Source organism: Glycine max, chromosome 17 (genome assembly GCF_000004515.6).
Source record: "Glycine max cultivar Williams 82 chromosome 17, Glycine_max_v4.0, whole genome shotgun sequence".
Lineage (NCBI taxonomy): Eukaryota > Viridiplantae > Streptophyta > Magnoliopsida > Fabales > Fabaceae > Glycine > Glycine max.
The window spans coordinates 31,072,252-31,099,682 of NC_038253.2; the positions used below are offsets into that span (position 1 = coordinate 31,072,252).

The 27,431-nt window shown below is 32.8% G+C and overlaps 1 protein-coding gene across 1 annotated transcript; it reads left to right on the forward strand.

The window, feature by feature from the left end:
• The first annotated feature begins 301 nt into the window (after positions 1-301).
• Positions 302-3,440, forward strand: LOC100796139 (exocyst complex component EXO70A1). The gene is made up of 2 exons (XM_003551121.5): positions 302-578; positions 656-3,440. Exon 2 carries the CDS (start codon positions 784-786, stop codon positions 2,788-2,790), a length of 2,007 nt encoding a protein of 668 aa, XP_003551169.1. The 5' UTR covers positions 302-578; positions 656-783; the 3' UTR covers positions 2,791-3,440.
• The last annotated feature ends 23,991 nt before the right edge of the window (positions 3,441-27,431 follow it).

A 27,431-nucleotide genomic window follows, 5' to 3' on the forward strand; every position in this document is an offset into this window, starting at 1 on the left:
TATTTTCACATTTATAAACTCAAAAAATTACCAATAAGATCAATTAACATTTTCAATCACACAATAATAACTAACATAAGCTGAGCTAAGCCCCTTTCATGATAGTTCTAACCTAGCTAAGTTCCTAAAAAAAGTTTTTTTTTACACACTAAAAAAAAGTTACCAATCTAATCGAGGGAAAGGGCATAAAAAGATACTAATAGTGTAGAGCTGAGAAAAAGATAGACAAAAAACAGAAGCAAAAGAAAATTCAAACACGTTCAAATAAATAAGAGAGAGAGAAGAATAATTAAACTGATACACAGAAACAGCAAAAGTTACAGTAACGAGCATTTTTGCCTTCTGTCATGCACTTTGCCACACACCCCAAAAAGTTCCTCCTTCTTTTTCTCTCTCTCTCTCTCTCTCACTTCATACACTCTTCATTCACTATTTTCTTCTTCGTTAGGGTTTTCTCTCTCATTGAAACCACAGATTCAGATTCTCACATCCTTTATTTCTCGTTCCAACTCGCTGAGTCCACTCGTTTGTTCTCTTCACGCCTCCGACAACCCCAACTTTCTCCTTATTTTCCTCGAGTGAGTTCTCTCTCTCTTCACAAAACCCTTTTACTCTATCTCTCTATTCCTTCAATTTCTAACTCCGGGTCTTCTAGTTTTACTTTCCTGAAGCGTTTTACAACTTCAATTTTTCTCAAGTTCATCCAAACACGACTTTTCGATGATTCCGAGGTAAAGAGAAAAAAAAACACCACACCGATTTGGAATCACTTATCACACGGCAATGGAAGCTTCTAGAATAGAGAATTTGATTAGAGCCAAGAAATCATTGAAGATAAGCTTAGAGAAATCAAAATCGGTAGGTTTAGCATTAGAGAAGGCGGGGCCGAGGTTAGATGAAATTAGGGTGAGGCTTCCGTCGCTGGGATCGGCAGTGCGGCCGATTCGCGCCGAGAAGGACGCCCTCGCGGCGGTCGGCGGCCACATCAACCGTGCGGTGGGCCCCGCTGCAGCGGTGCTCAAGGTTTTCGACGCCGTCCACGGCCTCGAAAAGTCACTCCTGTCGGATCCCCGGACCGACCTGGCCGGATACTTGTCGGTGCTGAAGCGCCTCCAGGAGGCTCTGAGGTTCCTGGGAGACAATTGTGGGCTGGCCATACAGTGGTTGGAAGATATAGTTGAGTATTTGGAGGACAATTCTGTTGCTGATAAGGTTTATCTTGCGAATTTGAAGAAGGAGTTGAAGAATCTTCGCGAGTCGCAGCACGGGGAGCTTGATGGAGGGTTGCTGGATGCTGCATTGGGTAAATTGGAGGATGAGTTTAGGTTGCTGTTGAGTGAGAATAGTGTGCCGTTGCCTATGGCGTCCGCGAGCGGGGATCAGGCGTGCATTGCGCCATCACCATTGCCGGTGTCGGTTGTTCACAAGCTGCAGGCGATTCTCGGGAGGTTGATTGCCAATGACAGGCTGGATAGGTGTGTGGGGATTTATGTTGAGGTGAGGAGTTCGAATGTGAGGGCGAGTTTGCAGGCGCTGAATTTGGATTACCTTGAGATTTCTTTGTCGGAGTTTAATGATGTGCAGAGCATTGAGGGGTATATTGCTCAGTGGGGGAAGCATTTGGAGTTCGCAGTGAAGCACTTGTTTGAGGCCGAGTATAAGCTTTGCAATGATGTGTTTGAGAGGATTGGGTTGGATGTGTGGATGGGTTGCTTTTCAAAGATTGCTGCACAGGCTGGTATACTCGCTTTTCTTCAGTTTGGGAAGACGGTCACGGAGAGTAAGAAGGACCCTATTAAGCTTTTGAAGTTGTTGGATATTTTCGCGTCGTTGAATAAGTTGAGGCTGGATTTCAACCGGCTTTTTGGTGGTGCGCCGTGTGTTGAGATACAGAATTTGACAAGGGATCTTATTAAGAGCGTGATTGATGGGGCTGCGGAGATTTTTTGGGAGCTTTTGGTTCAGGTGGAGTTGCAAAGGCCGAATCCACCCCCAATGGATGGTAATGTGCCGAGATTGGTGAGCTTTATCACTGATTACTGTAACAAGCTCCTTGGGGATGACTATAAACCAATACTGACTCAGGTCCTGATCATTCACAGAAGTTGGAAGCGCCAAAGCTTTCAGGAGAAACTCCTTGTCAACGAGATTTTGAACATAGTGAAGGCTGTTGAACAGAATGTGGAGACTTGGATCAAGGCTTATGATGATCCTATACTGTCCAACTTTTTTGCTATGAACAATCACTGGCATCTGTGCAAGCATTTGAAGGGGACAAAACTTGGGGAGCTCTTGGGGGATTCTTGGTTAAGGGAGCATGAACAGTATAAGGACTATTACTCTACCATCTTCTTGAGGGACAGTTGGGGAAAGCTTCCTGGACATTTGAGTAGGGAAGGGTTGATTCTTTTCTCGGGAGGGCGTGCCACTGCCCGTGACCTGGTCAAGAAAAGGTTGAAGAAGTTCAATGAAGTTTTCGATGAGATGTATGCGAAGCAGACAAGTTGGATCATGCCAGAACGAGATCTGAGGGAGAAGACATGCCAGCTTATAGTGCAAGCGGTGGTGCCTGTTTACCGCAGTTACATGCAGAATTATGGTCCTTTGGTTGAGCAAGATGCTAGCTCTACAAAATATGCAAAGTACACAGTGCAGAAGCTGGAGGAAATGCTTTTGTGTCTATATCGGCCAAGACCTGTAAGACATGGCAGCTTGAGAAGTTCAACATTTAGTGCAAAATATGGGAATGGAGTACCCGATCTTCGCAGAACAGCATCTGCAGTTGTGTAATTTCCTAGTCATGTATTTCTGAAGACTGAACAGCATTGATAATCTTTCCCCCTCATCAGATGGATGGCTACTGTATATAATTTTCCTCTGGGCCCTGTGGTGCATAAGATTGGCTTTGCTTAGATTCTGAGAAGGAAGTTCCTGAGCTCTGCCATTCAAATATCTGATTTATTTTCATGAACATGAAGCTTAGCTTCCCTTCTGAGATGAAAAGCTGGTTACTATCTCCCTTGCACCGAGGTTTCTGCTAAAGCTTTGCCATCTGTAAAACAGTAAGTTATGAAATTCCCATAAATATGTATGGACCTTGATTATGAGGTTTTTTGGTCATACTGCCCGCTTAAGTAATTTTATTCAATCTTCATCTTCATCTATTCTGTTGTTTGTAGCAGCAGCATCATTTTAATTTGCAAATTTTGTGTACAATTTTTTAGTATACATGGACGTAGAAGAAGTTTAGATTAACAGAATATTTCGTCATTAGTTTTGAAGGGGCTGAAGTTGTTAATTGTAAATGCAGAAACCCTTGAGTTGCTTGTTCCATGTACTTTCTTTAAGGATGTCTTTACCAAAATAAGATGTGTAATTTGGTAATGAATTCGTGGGGAGGCCAAGGAAAATAGGTTTTTATATTCAATTGTCTTTCTGCATTGATTGCGTTTTGACTTATATTCCTCTATAAATTAGTAATATATTAGTTCCATTTATTATAAGTGTATGGTGACAGTTGCATTTTCTCCTTGATGTTATATTCGTTAGGTTTTGAGAGCAATTTAATTGTGTAATACCAGAGGCCATTGTTGCTGCTGACTAGTAATGAAGAACTCAAGAAACCTAGTTAGTGTGTCTTCTAGTTTGAGTTGCAGTTATGACAGGGATTGTAACATATTTTTGATAGTTATCGTAATCCTCTAAAAATAAGTCAGATTTTATCAGTAAAGAAGGTTTAATCACTTAATTTTAGTACCAAGTAAATTTTACTTTTTAACAGCACTAAATTCCTGTTTCATTTGTCCACATGATTTTTTTCTCTTCGCAATTTTTTTATACTACTGTACCAAACGTTGTAAAATGATGAATTCTAAGATGGATTTGGTAGAAACAAGTATCACGATGGACTTTGTGTGACCTACAATAATATGTAAGGTTATTTTTTAGTGTATTTTAGTCTAATTTTATTTAGGCTTAATTGTAAAAATAATCCTTCTATTTATCCCAACTCACTAAATCGGTTTTTTTTATAATTTAATTTACCAATTGAGTTTTTTTTTTTTTTTCAATTTGACTATTTGTTTCTTTAACCCAGAAAATAGACATTGGCAATTACGTGTCATAATCCTATTGTGACATGTTAATGTATAACATTAACTGTCACGTGCCATGATCATATTAGACGTTGACTATCACGTGTCATAATCCTGTTATGATATGTGGTAGTCAACGTTATTCATTAACAGTTAACGTTCAATTTTGAGATTGAGGACTCTAGTAGTCAGATTGGGAAAAAACAAGCGACTTAATTGGTGAATTGAATTATATTACAGGAGGATCAATTTAGTGAGGTGGAATAAATAGGAGAACTATTTTTATAATTAAGCCTTTTATTTATAATCGTCAATATTATGAAAAATTGTCAAGTGATCCATATTGTAAATATTCTGAGATGAATTCGATGTGATTCGACCTCTAGCCCTAGCTGGAACCATGGTTTTAGAAAAGGGTTTGCAACTGTAATTATAGCTGCAATATTAAGGTTTTTGGGCTTTCTACTATTGCGACTGTGGCTGCGTCAATTGTAATTTTCTGCAATATTAAGGATTGTGATGAAACATCAATTGCCACAATAATTTTAAACGACAAGTTGGACAGAGTATTTAATTGGGACTCCACATTCGATCACAGCCAAGTCAGCATTTTTGGCCATGCTCTACTAGATCCTCGGCTTTTTTCTTATTTTGCTGAAACAATTTAGAGAAACTCAAAATTGGCAATCCTTGTTAAGTTGTGCTGTTTTACTCGTGCTTTGTCTTGTATAGAAAGCTTGCATTTTCTTACATTTTTTCTTCTTTTCGCTTTTTGATGTCTGATCTTATTCGACACGAAGTACCCCTAACCAATTTGCCTTGGTGAAAAGTCTTTACCAATTTGCCAGTTCAACTATAAAACTAGTTATCTTTTTATATCTAAGCACAATGTGAGAAATGTTGGAGAGATTCACCATTGTTCTTGGTTTGTTCCTTGTGTTGGACAAACTTGTGAGCTTCATGGGCACAACATGAGTCGGCATGCTCTATCTTTATGCATTCACCATCTTTGCCATCATCGTCCCCATCAAAACTCCTAATGAGGTCTTGTTGAATGGCAGTTAGGAGTGCAGGCGTGGGGATTATTCCAATTGGTTGCAGTAGAGGGGTAGGAAGATTTTTTATTACCACTATAATTAGGGCCTTAGACTTTTCAGTGATACCCAAGGTATTTTCATAAGTTTCTGTCCTTTGGATCAATTTTGGGACTAACCCTCAATGGGGGTTAGTCACACTTAAAGCTGTTTTGGAACTAATCCTCGGTGGGAGTTAATTACACTTAAAGCTCTGTCTCTCCTTAAGAATGTATTGTGCGATGATAAAACTTAGGTCTTTCTTACAAATTCAATGTGTGTTATCAACTGAGTTACATCCATTAGTTAATAGAGGGGGAGGAAGATGAAACAAGATCATGAATTGTTTGCTGTTTGGGTTCTCTATTCTAAGATGAGAAAGTTGTTGGCCGCTGCTAATCTAGTTTTGCACAATGGCTCAATTCGTTGGGATTTTCATGCAAAAAATGCTATACATATGTTTTTAATAGGGTGCTCAAATCTATACCGATTCAAAATAAAAATCGAGAAGCACTCAAAAAATCGAAAACTGAACCAAACCAATTCTTTTTGGATTTGTTTGGATATTCTTTTCATCAAATCAATTTGGTTCAGTTTGTCGTTTGTGTTTTTGAAATCGAATCAAACCTCAACACTTGTATTAACACTTCTATTACTTCAATGCTATGCATTATATGTGTATACTACTTGAGTTTTATAGTATTTTATAGTGTTATGTATATAAAACTTATACAATGTATGTCACTTTCTTTTCCAGACAACTCTTTAAAGATATGTTTAGTTTAAAGTGGATGAAAATTTGACAAATTTTTTTATTTTAAAAGGTTTAACATATTAATAAGATTTGCATATTGTTATTAGCAATTTTTTTATGTAATTTAATTTAAAAGATGAAAAGAAAGTATATAAATTTTAATGAAATAATATTTTAGTAAAAATCACAAAAATCAAACTGAATCAAACCATAAAATATTGGTTGGTTTGGTTTGAATTTTATTTTAAACAAAAATTGAACCAAAATGAATCACATATTTGTCACAAAAGTCTTACCACTAATATCTACATATTTTACTTTCATATTTTAGAATGGCCACTAATGCACATTCTAGTCCAACATTATTAAGGTATTCATGGTAAAAAGAAAAAAAATGAGTTTGTCATAAGCACAAAGAAGAGTTGAACCTGGACCCTCTCAATAAGAAACAAATCAAACCACTAAGGCACCTTTATTTATTATAAATTAAGTGACAATTAATTTATTTACATTCTATTTATGTATAAATTTACATATTGTATTGTTAATATTGCCTTAATAGTATTTTATTATTTATATTTTTTAGTTATATATTCTTATTCATTTTTTAATTATATTTTATTATTTATAAATAATAATAATAAAATATAAAGAATAAAAAATAAATAATAAAATATAAATAAGAAAACATAAATAAGAAAGTATTAATAAGAGCATATAAATAATAAAAAAAATATAATGGTACAAATATAAATAATATAATGTAATCAATGAAATATTAGTTATCTTGTACATGTAAATTTTAAAGTTAATTACTAGTCATGAACAAATATATCTATCAACATAGTACAATGCATGGTGTGTTAAGATTTTAGATAAGTAATTAAAAATACTTATGATATGTGAAAAGAAATTAAAATATTAAAATCTTTCAATTATATATTGGTTATCATATAATTTATTCAAAGTTCATTATTTTTCTCTATATTAATTATTATTCACCTTTAAATTTTTGTTCTAAAATAACTTTAAATTATTTATTGAAATTTTAAAGCACATATATTAATTTTTCAATGACCTTAAAATATTATTAGAATAAAATATTTTTTTTTATTTTATGGGTAGTTTTGTTTAATATTATGTTATTACACCACTAACAACAAATTATGGACAATCAACTTTCATCATATGCCAAAAAATAGATCACTAAAATATTATTAGAATAAAATCTTAACCATCTAGTTTCCTTCTTCTTTCCTTTCCTTAAATCCATTACTCTACCAATCACCTTCCGGGTGGATTTGAGTACTACTTACCTTCTAATATTAGCCTATTAGATCAAATTTTTCATCTTTTATTTCTATCAAACTAAAAATACACATCAAAAATTTAAATTTGATTGTATTCGTAGAATTTTTTATTTAAAATAAATGTCAAGAAACGAAAGTATAACCTTCACAATAACAATTATTATAACAAGCAACAAACATAATATATAATATATGATTAAAAAAGAAAGTTACTAATAATCATCATCACTATTGTTAGCTTCATCAATATAATCACTTTTTTCATCTTTTGTTAAATCAATATAAGATTTGCAAATTGTTATTATTAGTAATTTTTTATGTAATTTAATTTAAAAAATAAAAAGAAAATATATAAATTTTAATGAAATAATATTTTAATAAAAATCACAAAAATCAAACTAAACCAAACCACAAAATCAGGTTGGTTTTATTTAAATTTTACTTTAAACCAAAATTGAACCAAACGGAATCACCCATTTTATAAGTTTGGCCCAGGTGAATTTTTTGATGAAAAACTGAACTGATGTGAGTCGTGAACAGTCGTAGCTTTTAATGCCAAGAATTATTTTGCAATTTCACACAATTATCATCGTAACAAGTTATACAAGTTAAACTAGATTCATCCTCACCATTACATAGTTTCATACATTTGACGGTTGATAATCAAGGGACCATGCTCACAAGCGATTTACAATTTCATCTTACACGGCATTTTACTGCACTTTCTTATTTTCTTTCCACTCTTTCTTTTACAGAATGTCTTTCAAAATATATGTAATTTTTTTATTAAGTGGTAAGATTATCAAAAGATTTGCATGGAAGAATTAAAATCTAAATAAATCGTATACATTGACAGTATATTTTTTTTTATATTATTATTTAATCACAAATTGTCATGTGTAATAAATTTTATTATAATTATGTTAAAAGTCAGATTTGTTACACTGACAATGACAATGAATAAGATTTTTTATTATCTTAACCCATCGATTCATTAGAAAAAATAAATCTTGACTATTCAGAATTTGGTTAAGAGATAAATAAAATTTAATAAAAAATTATTTGTCAATAATCAAATTTGAATAATACGTGAACAATTCAACCTTAACTTAACAAATTAATTATTTATACCAAATCACTTAATTTACCCTGAACAGGAATTGAACTCTTAAAAGTTGTTTTTTAGAGTAGAGTTTTGTTTTGCTTTGCTAAACTGCAACATTTTTCTCAGAACTTTGATTCTAATTTGAGCGTCTATTTTGAGGTGTGTTGGATTCCCTAGCTTGAGCTCCAAGTCTTAGTATAACAATGTAGTAAGTTTGGTCTGAGTCAAGTTGTGATGTACTATTTACAAATATATGTTGAGAATTGATTCTTAATAATTGATCTTAGTCGACACTTCTAATTTTTTATTAATATGACATGTGGGCAAAAATGTGTCACCATAAAATTGGACCTAAGCCTTATTTATAAGAGGCTTTTGCTTCGTGCACTTAGCATTCTGCTTGTGCATCCATCAATTATTTAATATTTTGGAAATACCCTTGTTATTTCTTCTTTTTCCTTTTACGTTCTTCACTCTTTCATTCTATTTTTTCTGTGTTTTCATTCATTCTCGTGAGAGGAGAGGTCATTTGTATCTGCTTTGGTCGAGCGACAAGTGTTACGGTGGTATGTCGACAAGTGGTGGTGATCGATGCGGCTATTAACGGCAAAGGTAAGCTGCAACTTCTGTTGGATCTAGATTTTTTTTTGTGTGCATACAATTTATAGATTGATAATCCGTAAGTTATATAAATTTTAGGGATTGATAATCCGTAAATTTTATATAACTTACAAATTACCAATCCGTATGTAACTTACGGATTGACAATTCGTATGTTACTTACGGATTGTCAATCCATAAGTATTTTTTTAGTATTTTTAATTTTTTTATTGTTTATTTAAATATAATTAGTATTATTATCTAAAATATTTTTAAATAGGTATAGTTTCATAATTCATTTGTAAGTTTTTGTTTATATAGTTTGGAAGTGATATTTATTTTAAAATAATTTAGACTTATAATTTATTTGAGTCGCTTTTATTTTAAACTTGATTTTTTAGTGCTTATAATTTTCTGAATTACAATTAAGTACAAAAATATTAGCATTTTTAATATATTACATGGTTACTTGATTAATGAGGGTTTGGGTTATGTTATTAGGTAGGGGTTAGGATTGCTTAACTAATTAGGATTTAGGGTTAGCTTACTACTCAGGGTGCACTAATTAGGGTTTATTATTTCCTCATCAATTAGGGTTTATGATTAATTCAATACTTAGGATTTAGGGTTACGTGACTAATTAGGGTTATTAAAGGTTTAACATAATAATGTAAATTGGTGATTACTTTTAAATTCACATACAATTTAAACAAAAATAATTAAAAAGCTTATCAAATAACATTAAATAATAAACAGTTAAGTCATATTGCATACATAACTCATTTTAAACCTAAAAAATTGCAAAAGTCTTCATGCGTCTTCCATACGCCACCTTCGTCTCGATCGAACGTAGACATTCCGCTACACAATCACACCTCTTGCGATCCTTAGACATTCTTCGGTGGCAATGTATGCTTCTGTTCCTTCAATCACTATGCTTAGGTTGAACAACCTTTCCAACCTTTCAGCTATTGCTTAGCAAGCCTCCTAGGACATTAAAAAAAATAAAAAAAGTTTAGGGTTAATGCATGTTTAGATAAAATGAGTAACAATGACAATTAAAAATATATTTTACCACTGCATGTCGAGGCTGCTCTACATCAACAGGTGCTTCGTCCATAGCTGCTGCCGCCATCGACTGCTGAGGAAGATCTAGTTCAACAAATGTGTCATTGTGCACTACATGTGGATGTCTAGGAGGATCCCTAGGAAGTGATGGACTCATGAAGGGATAAGATATCATGTAGAATCACTTCATGTAGTCTGCTGCACACTGTCCAAGAGCAACACATATCTGACCCACCGATGCAAGGTATTTAGAAAACTGAATCCATCTATCATCAATATCTTCTATACATAGAGAAGGAGCAACAGGGTGTGGAGGAATGGTCTGCACATACCCAAACTGTAGTACAACTCTCTCTGGTCGGTATATGATAATAGATGGACCCCATCATATATGTCTGAAAAATAAAGAGATGAGCTCAAATTCTCTAAATGCACGGTGGTCACCATAAGGAATCCAACACATAACATCAGATGTCAATCTACCCAAACGCTTATGTTACATCGATACTGATAATGCCTTCCTAGACTTCCAATAGCAGGCAAATGGTTTCCTCTCATGATAATCTTTGGCAGCAATAGAAGAAGCAACATAATGAAAGTGCTCGTAGATCCAACACTGCACATATTTTAAAAACAAAAAAAATCATAACAATTCTCAATATAAACTGCAAAACTAAAAATTAAATTTAAAATAAATTATAAATACATGTAATAGTGTGATATATTTTACAAGTTGTCTGGCGCTGCTCTTTGACGCATCATTCAAATTCTCATACATATGGATCAATGTAGCAACTACCCATGCGTAGCTTCCAGTATGGGTGAGGTCACGAAATGCATCCAAGAATATCACATGCACGCATGTGGCACTCTTGTTAGCAAAAAGTGAACAACTTATCAGATGCAACAAATATGCTCGAGCTGCTACAGTCCACTGTCTTACGTCACATTTGCTACGATAAATGTCTTGCAGCCAGGATAATCGAACATATACCCTATGGCATTGTACTGTTAGTGTAATAATATATAAATATTTAATACTATTAGTGTAATAATATATATACCACTATTTCAATAAAAAAATTACTTAAATAGCAAATATAAATAAGTTACTTATATTTTAAAAATAAATAAATAAAAATAATATTTATACGTTCATTTTTAAATAAACAGTTTTTTTAATTATTTATTAAAAAAATTTCAAAAAACAAATATAATTAATTAAATATGAACACATAAAAAATATACAACAATATTTATTTATTAAAAAAATTACAACAAAATAACTAATTTCTTTTTATTTATAAAAATATTTCAATAAATTTATTAATTACTAAAATAAAAAATATATAAATATATGGATTAACAATTCGTATCAGTTATACGAATTACCAATCTATATAACACATACAAATTACCAATCTATAAGAGTTATACGGATTTCAAATCCAATAAACTCACACACGCACCCATTTTCAACGAGAAAAGGAAGAGAGACGCTTACGGCAATGGCGAACGCGTGACGACAGTGGCAGCGCCTGGCTTAACGGCGAGAATGAATGCAAACGACAACAACGGCACAGTAGGAAGCAAAAAATGAAGGAGGAAGAAAGGAGGTGCAACATGATGTCGTACGAACAGGAGGGAGAAAGTGAGGTTTTTTAAATTTGAGTAAAAGACATTTTTGTGCTGGATGCACCTAGCAAAACCCTTTATAAGAACAAATGTGGCTTTTAGAAGTAATAGATTTTATAGAAAAGTTGGGGAAATAATCAATGAATGGATTTCTTGGGAAAGTGATTCAAAAATATGTTTAAGAGTAAAATTAATTTGAAATCATGTTTAGTTACTTCCAAAAGTATGATTGAGAAAAAAAATTCCTTGAAAATTCAGTTTTAGATAAAACTTTGGTACATTTGTAAACTAGCTAGTTTGCAAATTTGATTCTTTTTATATGTAGGAATTAAGATAATAGCGGGGGATTTCCAAACTTAGTTTAACTCAAACTTAAGTTTGTATACTTTAATATAAGTATACATCGAACTAAATTTATTAAATTTTTGAACTATTATCATATAAAGGTCATTGAGGATTCATTGATATGATACTTTGTTAATCGGTCACATCATCACTAAGTGATTTGTAACAAATGATTGATATTTTATTAGTCGATTATTTATCAGATCCTCACTAACAATGAGTATTAAAGACCAACATAATAAAATACGAGACTAAAATAAAAAAATAGTAATTTAAATAATAAAATTAAAATAACCTATTTTACAAGTTGTAAAAAGTTATTAAAGTTATGATTCGTGCCCACTCGTTAGCAATAATGCACAAATTATCAAATTAAAAGGCCATGATACTAATAAATTGGTCGTTGCAACTTTTAGGTAGCACTCTGCCAAGTGGAAGAGACTTGAAGTTGTCGTTTGCTAACTTATATGTATCTAACCTAACATGCCTTTGTGATGATCCCACAAATTCTGTCCTTTTTGTTCTAAAAGTTAAGTCTTTTCGTAGATGGAATTAACAAAATTGGAAATAATGGACAGGTGAGAATAGGCCATGCAGAGCATATTACTAAGTACTTATTTTACTTCTTTTGGCCAAATTTATTGAGTAAAAGTTATACTTGAATATTTAGCTTACCAAAAGAAAAAGTTATAGTTGGATGTTTAAAATTCAATTAATCAAAAGTCTATGTTTTTTTTTTTTTGAAAAACACTTGAATTGCAAGGCTAGTTTACTTGTTTCTTATTTAGATATATACTTAAAACGACTAATATCTATATAATTTATAATTATATATTAGTGTAGGTTATTTATTTTATATATAAAAATATAATTTTATTAAAGTTTATTCCTACAAAAAACAAAAAAAATAAGTTTTTTAATATATTAGTTTTGAAGGAGGATTAGATTTCATTTTTTTTACATAAAAGCCTAGTTAAGTAAAATAGAAAAACTTCTAGAAAATGGTTTAGTTTTGATGCACCGTCTTTATAAGTCGTTTCCACTATGAATCAATTAGAAATTATTTTTTCATATAAAAAATAAAAATTATTTTATATATGACTTAAAAATAATTATTATAAACGTCAATTATTTAAAACTATGATAATCTATGATTATATGAAATTAGGTAAAAAAAATCTGATTAAAAAAATACATTGATACTGCAAAGGTTATTTACATTGTCATCTTATTAAGAATTATCATTATAATAATAATATTGGTTTAGTTTTGATGCACTGTCTTCATAAGTCATTTTCACTATTAATCAATTAGAAATTATTTTTTCATATAAAAAATAAAAATTATTTTATATATGACTTTAAAATAATTATTATAAACGTCAATTATTTAAAACTATATGATAATCTATGATTATATGAAATTACGTAAAAAAAATATGATTAAAAAATACACTGATAATGCAAAGGTTATTTACATTGTCATTTGATTAAGAATTATCATTATAATAAGATTATTGGGTTTCGTAATAATTATTTTAAAGTAATTGATAAGTTGATTTCCAATGAGTTGATAGTATAAAATTTGTTATATTGATAGTGTATCAAAATTACATTCTCATCCATTAAATTAATAAAACAATCAAGTTTATGTCTAACTTTTTTGGAAAATTATGTCTTTTTAAGTAAAGTCTAACCTTTGTTTTTGCAACTAATAATAGAAAAATATATTACGTTATTAAAATTTTAAACTTGTTGGAAAATTGTGTGATTGTATATGTATGAAGATTTTGATGATGCCAAAAATTGAAGAAATTCAAGTTTACTTCAAGTTTAAATCAAGATCAAGTAAACAAAAGATCAAAAAAAAAGATTTACGTTAGTCCTTTTTATTAAAAGAATCTCTTAATGATTGAAAAAGTTTGGCCTCAAAACATCATTTTTAAAGTACTTATAAAAAGTTTTAAAATAATTTTTATATTTATGAAAAAGTAGTTTTCCCTAGTAATCGTTTACGAGGAGTTGTACTTGGTTACCAGAAGCACAATTGTTTTAAAAGTTTTTCAGGAAGTTTGAAATTTGAATTTGAAAGCTGTAATCAATTACTACCTTTATATAATCGATTACCAGTGATGACATTTCAAAAATAACTCTGAAAAGTCACATCTCTTCATGAGGTTTTGAAAAGCCACCAAAAGCCTATAAATATGTGACTTGTCTACTTAAATCTTCAAAGTTTTTCAAAACCTCATTGTCTTATTCTCTCAAAAACAAACCTTTGGTCAAACACTTGCAAATCAATTAAGGATTCTTCTAAGATTTTCAATTTGTATCATTATTCTCTAAAAGAGAGAAAAACTCATATACTTCAAAAAGAAAATTGTTGTTGTGATCAAGAGGTTGAGTCTCTTGATTTGTGAGTTTTTTTGAACACAAGGGAAAGAGATTCCTAGGTGGTTCAGAAGTTGTAAAAGAATTTTATAATGATAGTGAAAATTTGCTTGAGGACTAGACATATGTACAGAAAATGGTCAAATCAGTATAAACCGAGTTTGTAATTCTCTTTTCCCTTATCTGATTTACATTATTGCAATTTACTTTTGTCTTGCGCATTTAAAGAGCATCGATTAATTCCTTCTTCTGCATATTAAATTTGTCATATATCATTTAAAGTGGGAATTAAAGTTTATTAGAGGAAAATTTTTGAAACTTAATTCAGCTCCCTCTTAAGTTATTGATGTCACTTGTCTAACAAATTGAATAGACAATTTAAAGTTTTAAAAAAAAATTGGCCTAATTGCAAATCATCATTCACAACAATTAATTTTTACATTATTCATGCTTTAAACACAAAAATATGTCGACAAGCATAGATAAAGTTATTCATTAACTTCCGGTTTCAGCTTTTGTTACTTTATCCCTTCACATGTACGAATATATAAGAATTGAATTAAGTTTTCGGGCATATTGGATCATCTACTCATCTATACACTTTACAAAGATCTTCCTTCTTAAGTAGTTCTTTTAGTGTGACGCAGTGCACTACTTCTCACGCACTCTTCTTTAATTTTTTTCTCTATTTTTTTTATTTGGTAACGATAACTAGGATTTTAGATTTTGTAATGATATACTAATGTATTTCTACAAGTTTCGATTATTTAGATCGACTATAAGATTAATCTTCGATTGAGACTTAGTCACATTTAAAGTTCTTCACCCTTTAGAATGGATTATACAAGAATCGAATTGAGGTCTTCTCCCACAAACTCAACATATATTGTTTTTTTTTTTTTTATTTTAGTTGTTCAAATACGATAAAAAAATCAATATCAATACGTGTTCAAAGACAATAAAAAAAAACCAGAGAAAAAGTGAGTTTTTCCTTAGACTATAGATGAAAAATTTGAAATGAATACTTCCGTTTTAGTTTAGGTGATAAAAATAAAAATACAAAAGTTTGTACCTAAAAAGTGGCATAAATATAAAAAGATTCTCCAATTCGACTTATTTTAAATTTATCCATTTTTGTTTTTCAAAATTTATTTCTGAAAAATATAAAAATCATTTACTTTTAGTCCCTTTTATCTTGGTGAGGGACTATGCTGATGTGTGGTGAGAAATGCTTGGTGCTTAACTCTTGGTACGGCAATCAACAAGCTTGGCAAGATCCGGATAGATTCCATTGATTTCAATAAAAAATAAATAAATCTTTGGCAACATTTTCAGGAGGAAAAGACAAATGGAGGCCAGAATCAAGGGAGTGCATATGTAGCTAGATATATTCCCTTACTCTAACCTTATTATTTTGGAGCGTCAGTTAAAAGCCACGTATAATCAAATTCATCAAGCGGAAATGCTTTGGTATCAGAAATCAAGAGAATAATGGATTAAATTTGGTAATAAAAATATCAAAATTTTCCATATGCAAACAATCATCAGGAGGAGGAAAAACAAAATTGTTGGGTTTTGAAATCCAAGGAGTGTCGTGCAACGATGAAGAGATTCTTAAAAAAAGAAGCTTTGGCTTTCTTTAAAAATTTGATCGTCTTCTAAAACTTGCCAGTTGAATAGCCTTCATCTTAATTATGTGCCTCAGGTGGATCAGGAGCTTTATCATAATCTAATTAAACCTGTAACCATTACAAATGTAAAGAATGATATTTTCTCTGAGTTCATACAAAGCCCCGATAGTGGATGGATTTCAGCCTATTTTCTTTAAGAATTATTGGGAGCTGGTTTCTAATGATGTCTGGCAAATGGTATCTTCTGCCTTCTCTTTTGGATCCTTTGACCCGACTCTTCTGGCAGAAACTCTCACAGTGTCTATTCCCTTGGTGGATGCTCCTATGTCTTTAAAGGACTTTAGACCGATCAGTTTATGCAATGTCCTCTTTAAAGTTATTTCTAAGGTGTTGGTGAATAGAATTAGACCCCACTTGGACCAGCTTATTGGCCCCTTACAGAGCAGCTTCATACCTAAAAGAGACACTTTGAACATGCAATGATCACTGAAGAGATTGTCCATTATATGCACAAGAAGAAAAGAAGAAAAAAAAGGTATGTTATGTTTAAAATTGATTTTGAAAAAGCTTATGATAAAGTGGACGTACTGTAATTTTCTTAGAATTACCTTGAAGGATTTTGGCTTTCCTCCTGAAATTATTACCCTTTTATCATGAATTGTACAACTTCTATTACTTTATCGTTGAAGTGGAATGATGAGAAGCTTGAGAATTTTGCTCCCAAGAGGGGTTTGAGACAAAGTGATCCTATGTTCCCCTATCTTTTTGTGTTATGCATGAAAAAGTTATCAATCCTTATTCAACAAAAAATTCAAAAAAATAAGTGGTTACGTGTCATGATGCCTTTTCCACTTATTTTTTTGCAGATGAGAAGTCCATGATGCCTTTTGCCATGCTTTAGGTCTAAAAATCAATATTCACAAGTCAAGATTCATGACATCTAGAAAAATGTCTAATGTGAAGGTAGACAAATTTATTTCTATCTGTCATTTTCAACATACTTGTCAAATACGAAGATACTTGGGGTCTCCTATCTTGACGAGTATAGTGAAAAATGTGATTTCAATATGTTAAGTACACTACTTATTTGATTAGATACAAATAAATACAAATGATAAAAGCTACGTTTGATATTCTATCAGATCATGATTTGTCTCTGTGCCCATGAAGTTTTCATGGGATGTACTCATAAGACGATCTGATATAGTAGTTAAGTAGTGTACTTAAGACCTTCATTTAATATTTTATATCTGAGATTCTTTTATGCAGAAAATATTCTCCCAGGATCTATCAAAGTCTTATGAAGAATAAATAAAGCCTACAGTCTAGAAGACGTTGATCATCATCAAAAGACGCGCTTTGTTGTTGCATACCTACTATGATGAAAGAAGTGACTTCTCTAATGAAGTATAAGACACGTTATGCTATAAGCATGGACTTTGCATGAAGAAGGAACAATCATTTAATGCAAGCATTAAATACTTCAACGAACACAAGACATCAGACAGAGAACAAAGTGAAGATCGACAAACAACAGATACTTGGAGATGAATGTTATATATAGAAGAAGCTTCGAAGAAACAAGATACAAATTATTTACGTGAATCATTCTTTCATTCTTTCTTGTAAAGCTTTATGTAAATTCTTATAAAGATACAAAACTCTCAAAACACCTTGTATATCTTGAGATAAAAGACTAAAAGTGCTTGGTGATATATTCATCTTTTAGACGATCATACTTTAGTTAGTAAGCAACCTTCCAACAAATCTTGTTGATTTTTGTAGAGCCAACAATGGCTAGGAAGGACAAAGAATACTAGGTTTAAGTCAAGCTTGGGGCTAGAGCTTGCAAGTGTAAGAGCCAAAACTGATAGTGAACAATACTTGTAACTTTGATAAGTTAGTGGAAACTTAGTGATTGCCAAAAATTAGACGTAGTCTTGAGATTAAGATGAACTAGTATAAATTCTTTGTGTGCTTTCTTATTGTTTAACTGACAAAGGATTTTGAATTTGTTTTTAGATCTTATATCTTCTTTTGTTTTTCTCATTGTCTGATACTTTCATCAGACAATAAATGTATTTTTCAGTCTTAAGAAAAGTTTTAAATTTTCAAAAAAAATTCAACCCCCCTTCTTCTGTTATTTGCTCCTATAGTTATATCCTTGAAAGGATAAATTATAGACTTGTTTGGGTGGAAAATAAAGTTGTTAAGTAGGGTGGGGAGAGTCACCTTGGCAAAATATGTCATTACTTCAATGCCAATTTACACTATGCAGAATTTGTGGATTTCAGAAGGAGTTTGTGATAAAATTGATGCTATTGTTTGTAAGTTTGTTTGGGGAAGTAACCACAGCCCCTGGGTTATCTGGGAAACCATAACTCTTACAAGAAACCATGTAGGGCTTGGTATCCATGAAGCTCAGGACATTAATATTTCATTATTGGGCAAACACATTTGGGACATGATGCAAGAAAAATAGAAGATATGGGCTCAACTGCTTGATGCAAAATATATTGGTGATGCTCATGTATTGTAGGCACATATTATTCAAAGAGCATCTTATACTTGGAACTCTATAGCCAAATCTTAAGCTTGGATTCCAGTATCGAATTGGTAAAGGGGAGATATCCTTGTGGTATGACAAATGGTTATCGGAGGATTTTCTATGTCACATGGTGCCTTTTGTTAATATTCAGGATACCTATTTAAGATTGTGTGCTATATATCAAAATGGGAAATGAAATTTGGAAAGTCTGGCCACCATCAATCATGATAACATTAAGAAAGGGCTTCATAACTATCATCAATCATCATATGGAGGATGTTGTCATATGGTGTCCCTTCAGAAATGGAATTTACTCATCTAGCTTAGCCTTCAAATGGCTTACTAACGAGAAGCAATCATATATCTCTCTTTTTGAAAATTGGTCTTGTATATGGAAACAAAAATTAACGGAGAATATTTTACACTTTTTGTGGCTTACCTTCCATGGTAGCCTCCCCATCAACAATTTTTGTGTCTATAGACATCTGTCTACAAATTCTTCTTGTCACAAGTGCCCAATGGTGAAGAGACAACAATTCATATGCTCAAAGATTGTTCCTTAACTAGATGGATATGGCAAATACTGAAGCTCGATCTCAAACCATCTTTTTACACAACTAACATCCTTGAATGGTTGGTGGAATATCTTCAAAGTTAGAATGGAAGCATGTTGGGAGTGGTCTATGGACTCTTTCGAGAATGAGAAACGCAACAATCTTCCAGGATAATAATTAGGACATGTGGAAAATCACTAACAAGATTAGGACACTTCACTTAGATATTATGATCCAATATGACAACCCAAACAAGCAAAGCCAAACTTAGCTGGTAAAGTGGGAACCTCCTCAAATGCATGTTGTGAAGCTTAATATAGACGAAAGCTCTTTAGGTAACTCTGGGAATGCTGGTTTTGGTGGGATTTATCAAGATCATAATGGAAACTGGATTTCGAATTTAGTGGAAATTGTGGTATTTTTACAAGCCTCAAAGCTAAGCTCTTTGCCATCTTTCATGACCTTTGTAAAACTTGGAATAATGGTCTTCGAAGTATAGTTTATGAATCTGACTCCACCATGGTGATTGATTTGATCCATAATACTAGTAGTGATCTCCATCCACTACTACAAATAATGGCTTTAACATCGCTAAGTTAACATCGGTTTTACCAAAAACCGATGTTAATAAAAACATAGTTGCAATCTCGTAAATGACAAGAGTTTGTTAACACGATTTCATTAACATCGGTTTTAACCAATGTTACTTAAAAAATGTAGAGAAAACTCAACATCAGTTTTTCCAAAAACCGATGTTGAGTTACTTCGTTAACATCAATTTTTTTTATAAAATTGATGTTGTTAGATCTTTTATAATTATTGCTTAGCACCGAAAACCCTCAAGCTCACTTACTTTGAAACCTCTCACTCTCATCACTCACACTCAAAAGCTTTCGCACTCTCATTTGCAACGTCTTGGGGCACTGAAACTCCATCGCCGTCGGCATTGCAACCTCTCACGACGCTGCAACATCACTATTAGTGTCACTCTCACGATGTTGCAACCTCACTGTCACTCTCACAATGTTGTAACCTCACTGTTGGTCACGAAAGGTTAGCTTTCTTTTTCTTTCTTCGTGTCTTTCTACTTTGTTCTCCTTCTCACACTACCATTTGAAGTCTTTCTTCCTTTCTCAGTCTCACAGGACTCGAATCATTTCCATTCTCCTCATCCTTTGTGTTAGTCTCACAGGATGCAATATAAATGAAGTAAAGCCTGGTAACTCTTTTATGAAGTAACTGATTTTGCATATTGATTCTTGGACCACGAAGTAGTTAATGGTTAGGATTGAATGTTGTTGGTCTCTAGATCTCCTTTGCCTTTCAATAACATATGTTTGTGTATTTGTCTGTACGCCTCTATCTATAATATATATTCCACTTATGTATGCTTTCTATCTTGAGTGAGTTGTTACTTTGTAATGCAAAAATTGTCCTTAACTTCTCTTGTATTTGAGATGACAAATTACAATGAAGTAGATGATAGTTAATATAATTTGTATATATGTAATGCTTCATCCAAATGTTGAAAATAAAATATTTTGGTATGAAGTGATTCTAAAGGCACCAAATCAGAACTGAAAATAAGATGAAAAATTATGAAACAACTTATGGTAATTTTATTTCATTGGCAACTTTAATATCAGGGTGCTTTGTTGTTGACCTGAAATTTTTGGAAGATGACAAATGGAGAAAATATAATGAGGGATGCATTAATTTTTGTTCCTCCATTTGCTATCTTCACATTTCCACCCATGTCAATTACCAAGTACACCATGAAAAATAAAATGAGCCTTAGAATAGCCTTGATGCTTGTAGAAAGCACATTAAACTCTATGCTTCATACTCATACGGATGTGTGAGTTCCATTATATATCTATTATCTTACAAAAGGACTGATAAATTTGCTCTGAATGGGAAATCCTTGATCTTTTATTTATATATTTAGATAGGATGATGTCTAGATAACAAGCATTTATCTACATTTGATATGAAAGAAATGTCACTAAGTTGGACATAATTTAATATATAAATAGTTGAGGTATCTCATATTGTTGTAAAAGTTATTTTGATGACTGTGCTAAGTTGTTGGACCAAAAACTTGTCAATGAATTCTAAAATCCAATTTTTAATTTGTTGGTATTAAAAAAAACAATAGATGTTTCTTCTCATATGTCTCACTTAGCATTCAAATCTTTAATTTGTAGGCATTTTTCATTTTCTTGTTTTCATCGTGATCACGATATTCCTTGTTGGACATTAAAGTGACAATCATCACAGGTACGAATGTTTTTCATAATCTTTTGATGTTTTTTTTGTTACCAATGCTTTTATAACTTGTTAACTGTGATTAATGACTATTGTTTTATATACAAGTTATGTTCATGATGAGTGAACCTTAGATTCTCATTTGAGATTGAATACAATGATTCTTTCGGATAGTTTGGATTAGTCATTGTATTTAATCTTGAATTGTTCGTTTGGACAGTTTGGGAATAGTCATTTTTTATGGTAGATTCATACGTATAGGTTAACTTTATTTTCTTAAATTTGATGAAATTATGATATAGTGCATTTCACTTTGTTCTCTGAGTGCATATTTGATTGTTGTGGAATTCATGTCATCACTTTCATGTTATGTACTTGGAGATCAATTCAAAATACTGCCAAAATTTCATCAAATCTATGAAAAGAAACTTAACCTTTATGTATGAATCTAGTATAAAAAATGTCTTCTTGAATGGATAGGGTCATACCTTTAATGAAAAAAGTGAGGTTTTCATGCATGGAATAACACTGTGAGTATCACAGAGTTATTAGTTAGATGGATCGAACTTGGATGAATGCAAGTTGCATGAGCCTTGCATATGAGGAAGGTGTTGAAGAGTTCTTACAATTTGCCTCTGAAAGAAGTCGACTGGATAAGAATGGAAAATATTTTTGTTCTTGTATAAACTGTTTGAATGGGAGACAACAAGTACTAGACGACATATGGGAACATCTTCTCTGTGAAGGGATTAAGAAGAATTATACGACATAGATATGACATGGTGAATTGACAGATATGCAAAAGGGTCCGAAGCTGAACCGATTGATGTAGAAATGGGAGATCGATTGGAGGATATGATTCATGATCTTAGACAAGAGTCATTTTAGCAAGCACATGCCCTTATGTAACGACCCACCTAATCGCTACGATATCACCACTCTAAACCGCGAGAAATTTCAAATTTTTTAAATGAAAACTCCGTTAATTTGCTTATGAAAAATGAAAGTAAATTTTTTTTTCGATATACATTCACCAAACAACGCACCATTACTTAAGTGAAAATAAATTTCGATATATAGGTATAGTAACCTAGTACACATCATCCACATAATGGAAAATAAATTTGTTCATACATATAATTAAATTTTTGATTTACATCTTCAAATCAACAAAAAGAATTACGAAACCAACTACGGAGGAGTTGATTAACAAAACACAACTTTCTCCCAAAATAATCCCAACGTCATCACGTCGGCTCGACGGTTCCATAAAAGAATCTCACTTCTTGTCCACTACTGATGTCATTCTGCTCCCACAAACAAAGGTTCGTGATCATCACAGGTACCAACCACACGGTACAAAAATTGCGAGGGGTGAGTTTATTATAAAAGAAATTAATACAAAAATCAAATAACCACAATTAGTAAGAAAACATTAACAAGTATCATAAGCTTGCACCAACATTCATTAGTCCAATACACACTCAACAAATAGTCATCATCTATCCATAATTCCAATCGTTTATGCTCAATATGATGCATGCACCTGGCCTCAACTCTCATATGCAATGTGGTACCATCCTCAAGGACATAGCCTAAGCGTGTTCACACGACACTCTCACTTAGGAAAACTAGGTAGTAAGTGTCGAGGTCACCCTGTCGTGCACAGGCAACTCCCCCCATGGTGATCAGCTGAGTCTCAAGGGAGTTCCAAACCAAGTGACATGCCCCCAAGTACAAATATTCCTCCTCATGAGAAACTACAAGTACTTACTGACAAAGTTTATACTATTTCCATGTCATATAAAGTATGAAACATGAGCACCATCAAATGCACTGACCGTGAATAATTAAAGACTCTAAGCCATGCCCCTCCAGAGATGCTTAAAACTCTTTAACCACTCTATTTTCCCCACCAGGGACATTCAACAAGGTCACTGCATCCCCCCATGTACATACACAACATACAATGTATGAAACATGGGCACCATCAATGCATTGATCATGGATAATTAAAGATTCTAAGTCATCCCCTTTCAGAGATGCTTAGAACTTTTTAACCACTTTATTTTCCCCACCAAGGACATCCAACAAGGTCAATGCACCCCCCATGTACATACACAACATACATCATCACAATGTATTTTCAACATCATCAACATTTCATCTCAATATGCTCAACATCAACATCATCTCATCTCAATGACATTATCAACAACAACAACATCATCTCATATTAACATAATCATCAATAATAACATCAATTCATATTGAAATAATCATCAATAACAACATCATTTCATATCAATATCATCATAAACATCAACCTCACCTCATATCAATTAATGTCATCAATAGCAACATCAACAGTAAGTCACATTTCGCATATACATACATTTGTAGTTCATGCCTGAGATTCACACTTCCCAGGTCTTCAGACCACACAAGTCTAATAGTAATGTTATTAATCAATAATAGATATATCGCATCCCATTAGTCAAAAACATTATTTCCTTTGAAAACCAGCATGCAACAGGGACAGGCATACATCCCCATAGTTAGGTTCCCTGACCCCAACTATGGCATTAAAAGCTATAAACTATAATAAACTCCCCTCACCTATTGTAAGCTACCCTCTAGTTCCTATTTGTGTTGCTCAAAGGTCTCTTTCATTCATGCTCGTCAGTCCAAACGCAAGGTTCTATATGCCAAATTGAAGGGAATTTAGTATAGGTTTCAAAAACAAGGTTAATAACCATATTCGGAGTCAAATACCCCTATCAAAACATAAAGGGCTGAGGGGTGTTTCGGATTCTACTAAAAGGAGACATCATTTTAAAATTCTGATCATGCCAATGTGACCGGGGTTCAGTGAAGGTCACGAAAATAACATCAATGTTATAAAAAGATAACTTTTACAATCTCGTTCTCTAGGGTTTTTCAAAGGAAGTGTAAAAACACCCTATTACAGTACCCAACATACAAGAAACTCTAAGAGGAACTCAAACTAACTAGGAGAAGGGCTTAGAAGTCAAGATTACCTCAGAGAAGCTATGAAATGGAGGATTGGGAGAATTTTCTCCACTGAATCCTTGAGGAGGATTCTACTCTGATTAAAGTGTTCCTTCAAAATCCCAACGGTGAGACTGTGAAGATATGTCTTAGGAAGCTCTAGAAAAAATTTGAAGATGATCTAACGGTTAACGAATCCAGGATCACTATTTGACTGGAATAAGTTTAGGTAAAAGTTAAAATCTCATAATTTCAACTTAGCTCAACAAAACTCCACATAACTCAACATCCACATCAAGAAATTCACATATGACTAATTCAAGCCATACCTCCACTCATTCAAGTCAACCATATAGTCAAATAACACAATAAATATAATTAAACATCGATTTATAAATAGTAATATTTCAGGGTGTTACACCCTATGTATGATACACTAGAAAGTGATTCAAAGAAGCCTTTGTATCGGGGATGCAAGAAATATTTGACCCCATTGTTAGTGGCGTTAAGTTTGTTTAATGTTAAGGCTAGATATGGGTGGAGTGACAAAAGCTTCCCTTCATTGCTTCAGATAATGCAAGATATGCTTTTAGAGGAAAACACATTGCCAAAAAAGTTATTATCAAGCGAAGAAGATATTGTGTCCAATAAGTATGGAGTATTAGAAAATATATGCATGCCCTAATGATTGTATATTGTATAGACAAGAGTATGAAGAAATGCATAAATGCCCCAGGTGTGGGGTATCATGGTACAAAGTAAAGGATGGCGACGAGTGTAGCAGTGATGAAAGCATAATGAAAGATCCCCCAGCGAAGGTGTTATGGTATCTTTCGATCATTCCAAGGTTCAAGCATTTGTTTGCTAATGTAGATGACACAAAAGACCTTACATGGCATGCAAATGAGAGAAATTGTGATGGAATGCTCCGTCATCCGGCTGATTTCTCCCAGTGGAAGAAGATTGATCGTTTGTATCCGAATTTCGGCAAAGAGGCAAGAAATCTTAGGCTTGGACTTGCCACTTATGGAATGAATCCCTATGGAAATTTGAGCAATCAACATAGTTTGTGGCCTGTTTTGCTAGTAATTTACAACTTGCCTCCTTGGTTGTACATGAAGCGAAAATACATTATGTTTTCTATTATGATATCGGGCCTAAGACAACCAGGAAATGACATCGATGTTTATCTCAATCCCTTGATTGAAGACTTGACAAATTTATGGGATGAGGGGGTTGTTGTGTTTGATGGGTATAGAAATGAGGCATTCAAGTTGCATGCAATGCTATTTTGTACCATTAATGACTTTCCAACATATGAAAATTTGAATGGATACAGTGTTAAGGGCCATCGTGCATGCCCTATCTTTGAAGAATACACAAGCTACGTACAACTAAAACATGGAAGAAAAATAGTATACACTCGACATTGACATTTTTTGAAAGTTTATCACCCTTACCGACGATTGAAAAAAGCTTTTAATGGAAGTCAAAAGCATGATAATGCGCCGATACCGTTAACTGGTCAACAAGTTCTTGAGCGGTTAAGGACATCAATACTGTATTTAGAAAGATCCAAAAGAAGGAAAAAAAATAAAACTTCTATATGGAATAAGAGGTTGATATTGTTTGATCTTCCATACTGGTCTGATCTAGATGTCAGACATTATATTGATGTTATGTATGTCGAGAAAAATGTGTGATAGTGTCATCGGCATGCTTCTTATCATTCAAGGAAAGACAAAGGATGGTTTGAATGCTTTCCAAGATCTAATTGAGATGGGTATACGAGACCAGTTACATCCAAGGTCTGATGGTAAGAAAATATATTTGCTTCCAGCTTGTCATACTTTGTCCAAAAGGAAAAAGATAAGTTTTTGTCAGTGTTTGCATTGTGTCAATGTGACATAGGGATACTCTTCTAATATTTAGAGTCTTATGCAGTTGAAAGATCTAAAATTAGTTGGCTTAAAGTCTCATGATTGCCACATCTTGATGCAACAACTGTTAGCTGTGGCGATACAAGACATTTTGCCTAACAAAGTCAGGCATGTCATAACTCGCCTGTGTTTTTTCTTCAATGACATATCTAGCAAAGTCATCGATCCTCTTAAGTTAGATGAGCTGGAAAATGAGGCTGTTATTATCTTGTGTCAGTTGGAGATATATTTTCGTCCTTCGTTTTTCAACATCATCGCTTACTTAATTCTTCATCTGGTAAGGGAAGTTAAATGTTGTGGTCCCGTTTATTTGTAGTGGACGTACCCGGTTAAGTGATACACAAAGATCTTGAAAGGATATACAAAGAATTTACATCGTCCTGAAGCATCTATTGTTAAAAGGTACATTGCAGAAGAAGCTATTGAGTTTTGTTTTGAGTACATCGAAAAGGCAAAACCTGTTGGGGTTTAGGAGTCTCGTCGTGACGAAAGAGTAAGAAGTAAAGGTTCAAGAGGACTGCATGTTATCACTCCAAGTTTAGAAGAATTGCAACAAGCTCATTTGTATATGTTGAATAGTAGTAATGAAGTTTTGCCATACATATTTTGTCACGAAGCTTTAGTTAAGGAAAGTAACCCGACCAAGAATAGGGTGTTGAAAGAGCATAACAAGACTTCCCTAATTTGGTTTAAATATATAATCTTTGGTGATGATAATGCTTCTAAAATGTTAAGGAAGTTAGCAGATGGACCTAAAAGAAATGTTATAACTTGGTAAGGATACGATATCAATAAGTATTCGTTCTACACGAAATCACAAGACGACAAGAGTACAATGCAAAATAGTGGGGTTAGTCTAAGGGTTGAATCTCAACAGTTTGCTACTGTACATGATGAAAATCCCCGTGTAGCTTCCATGCCTTACTTTGGAGTCATTGAAGAAATCTGGGAGGTTAATTATGTAAAATTCAGTGTCTATATTTTCAAGTGTAAATGAGATTATAGCAATATCGGTGTGCGAACCAATGATTTCGGATTTACTCTAATAGATCTAAAGAAGCTCACTTATCAGAATGAGCCTTTCATCATGGCAGAACAAGTTAA

Coding starts and splice junctions, on each gene's coding strand:
- LOC100796139 (XM_003551121.5), top strand. CDS start 784: ATGGAAGCTTCTAGAATAGAGAATTTGATTAGAGCCAAGAAATCATTG.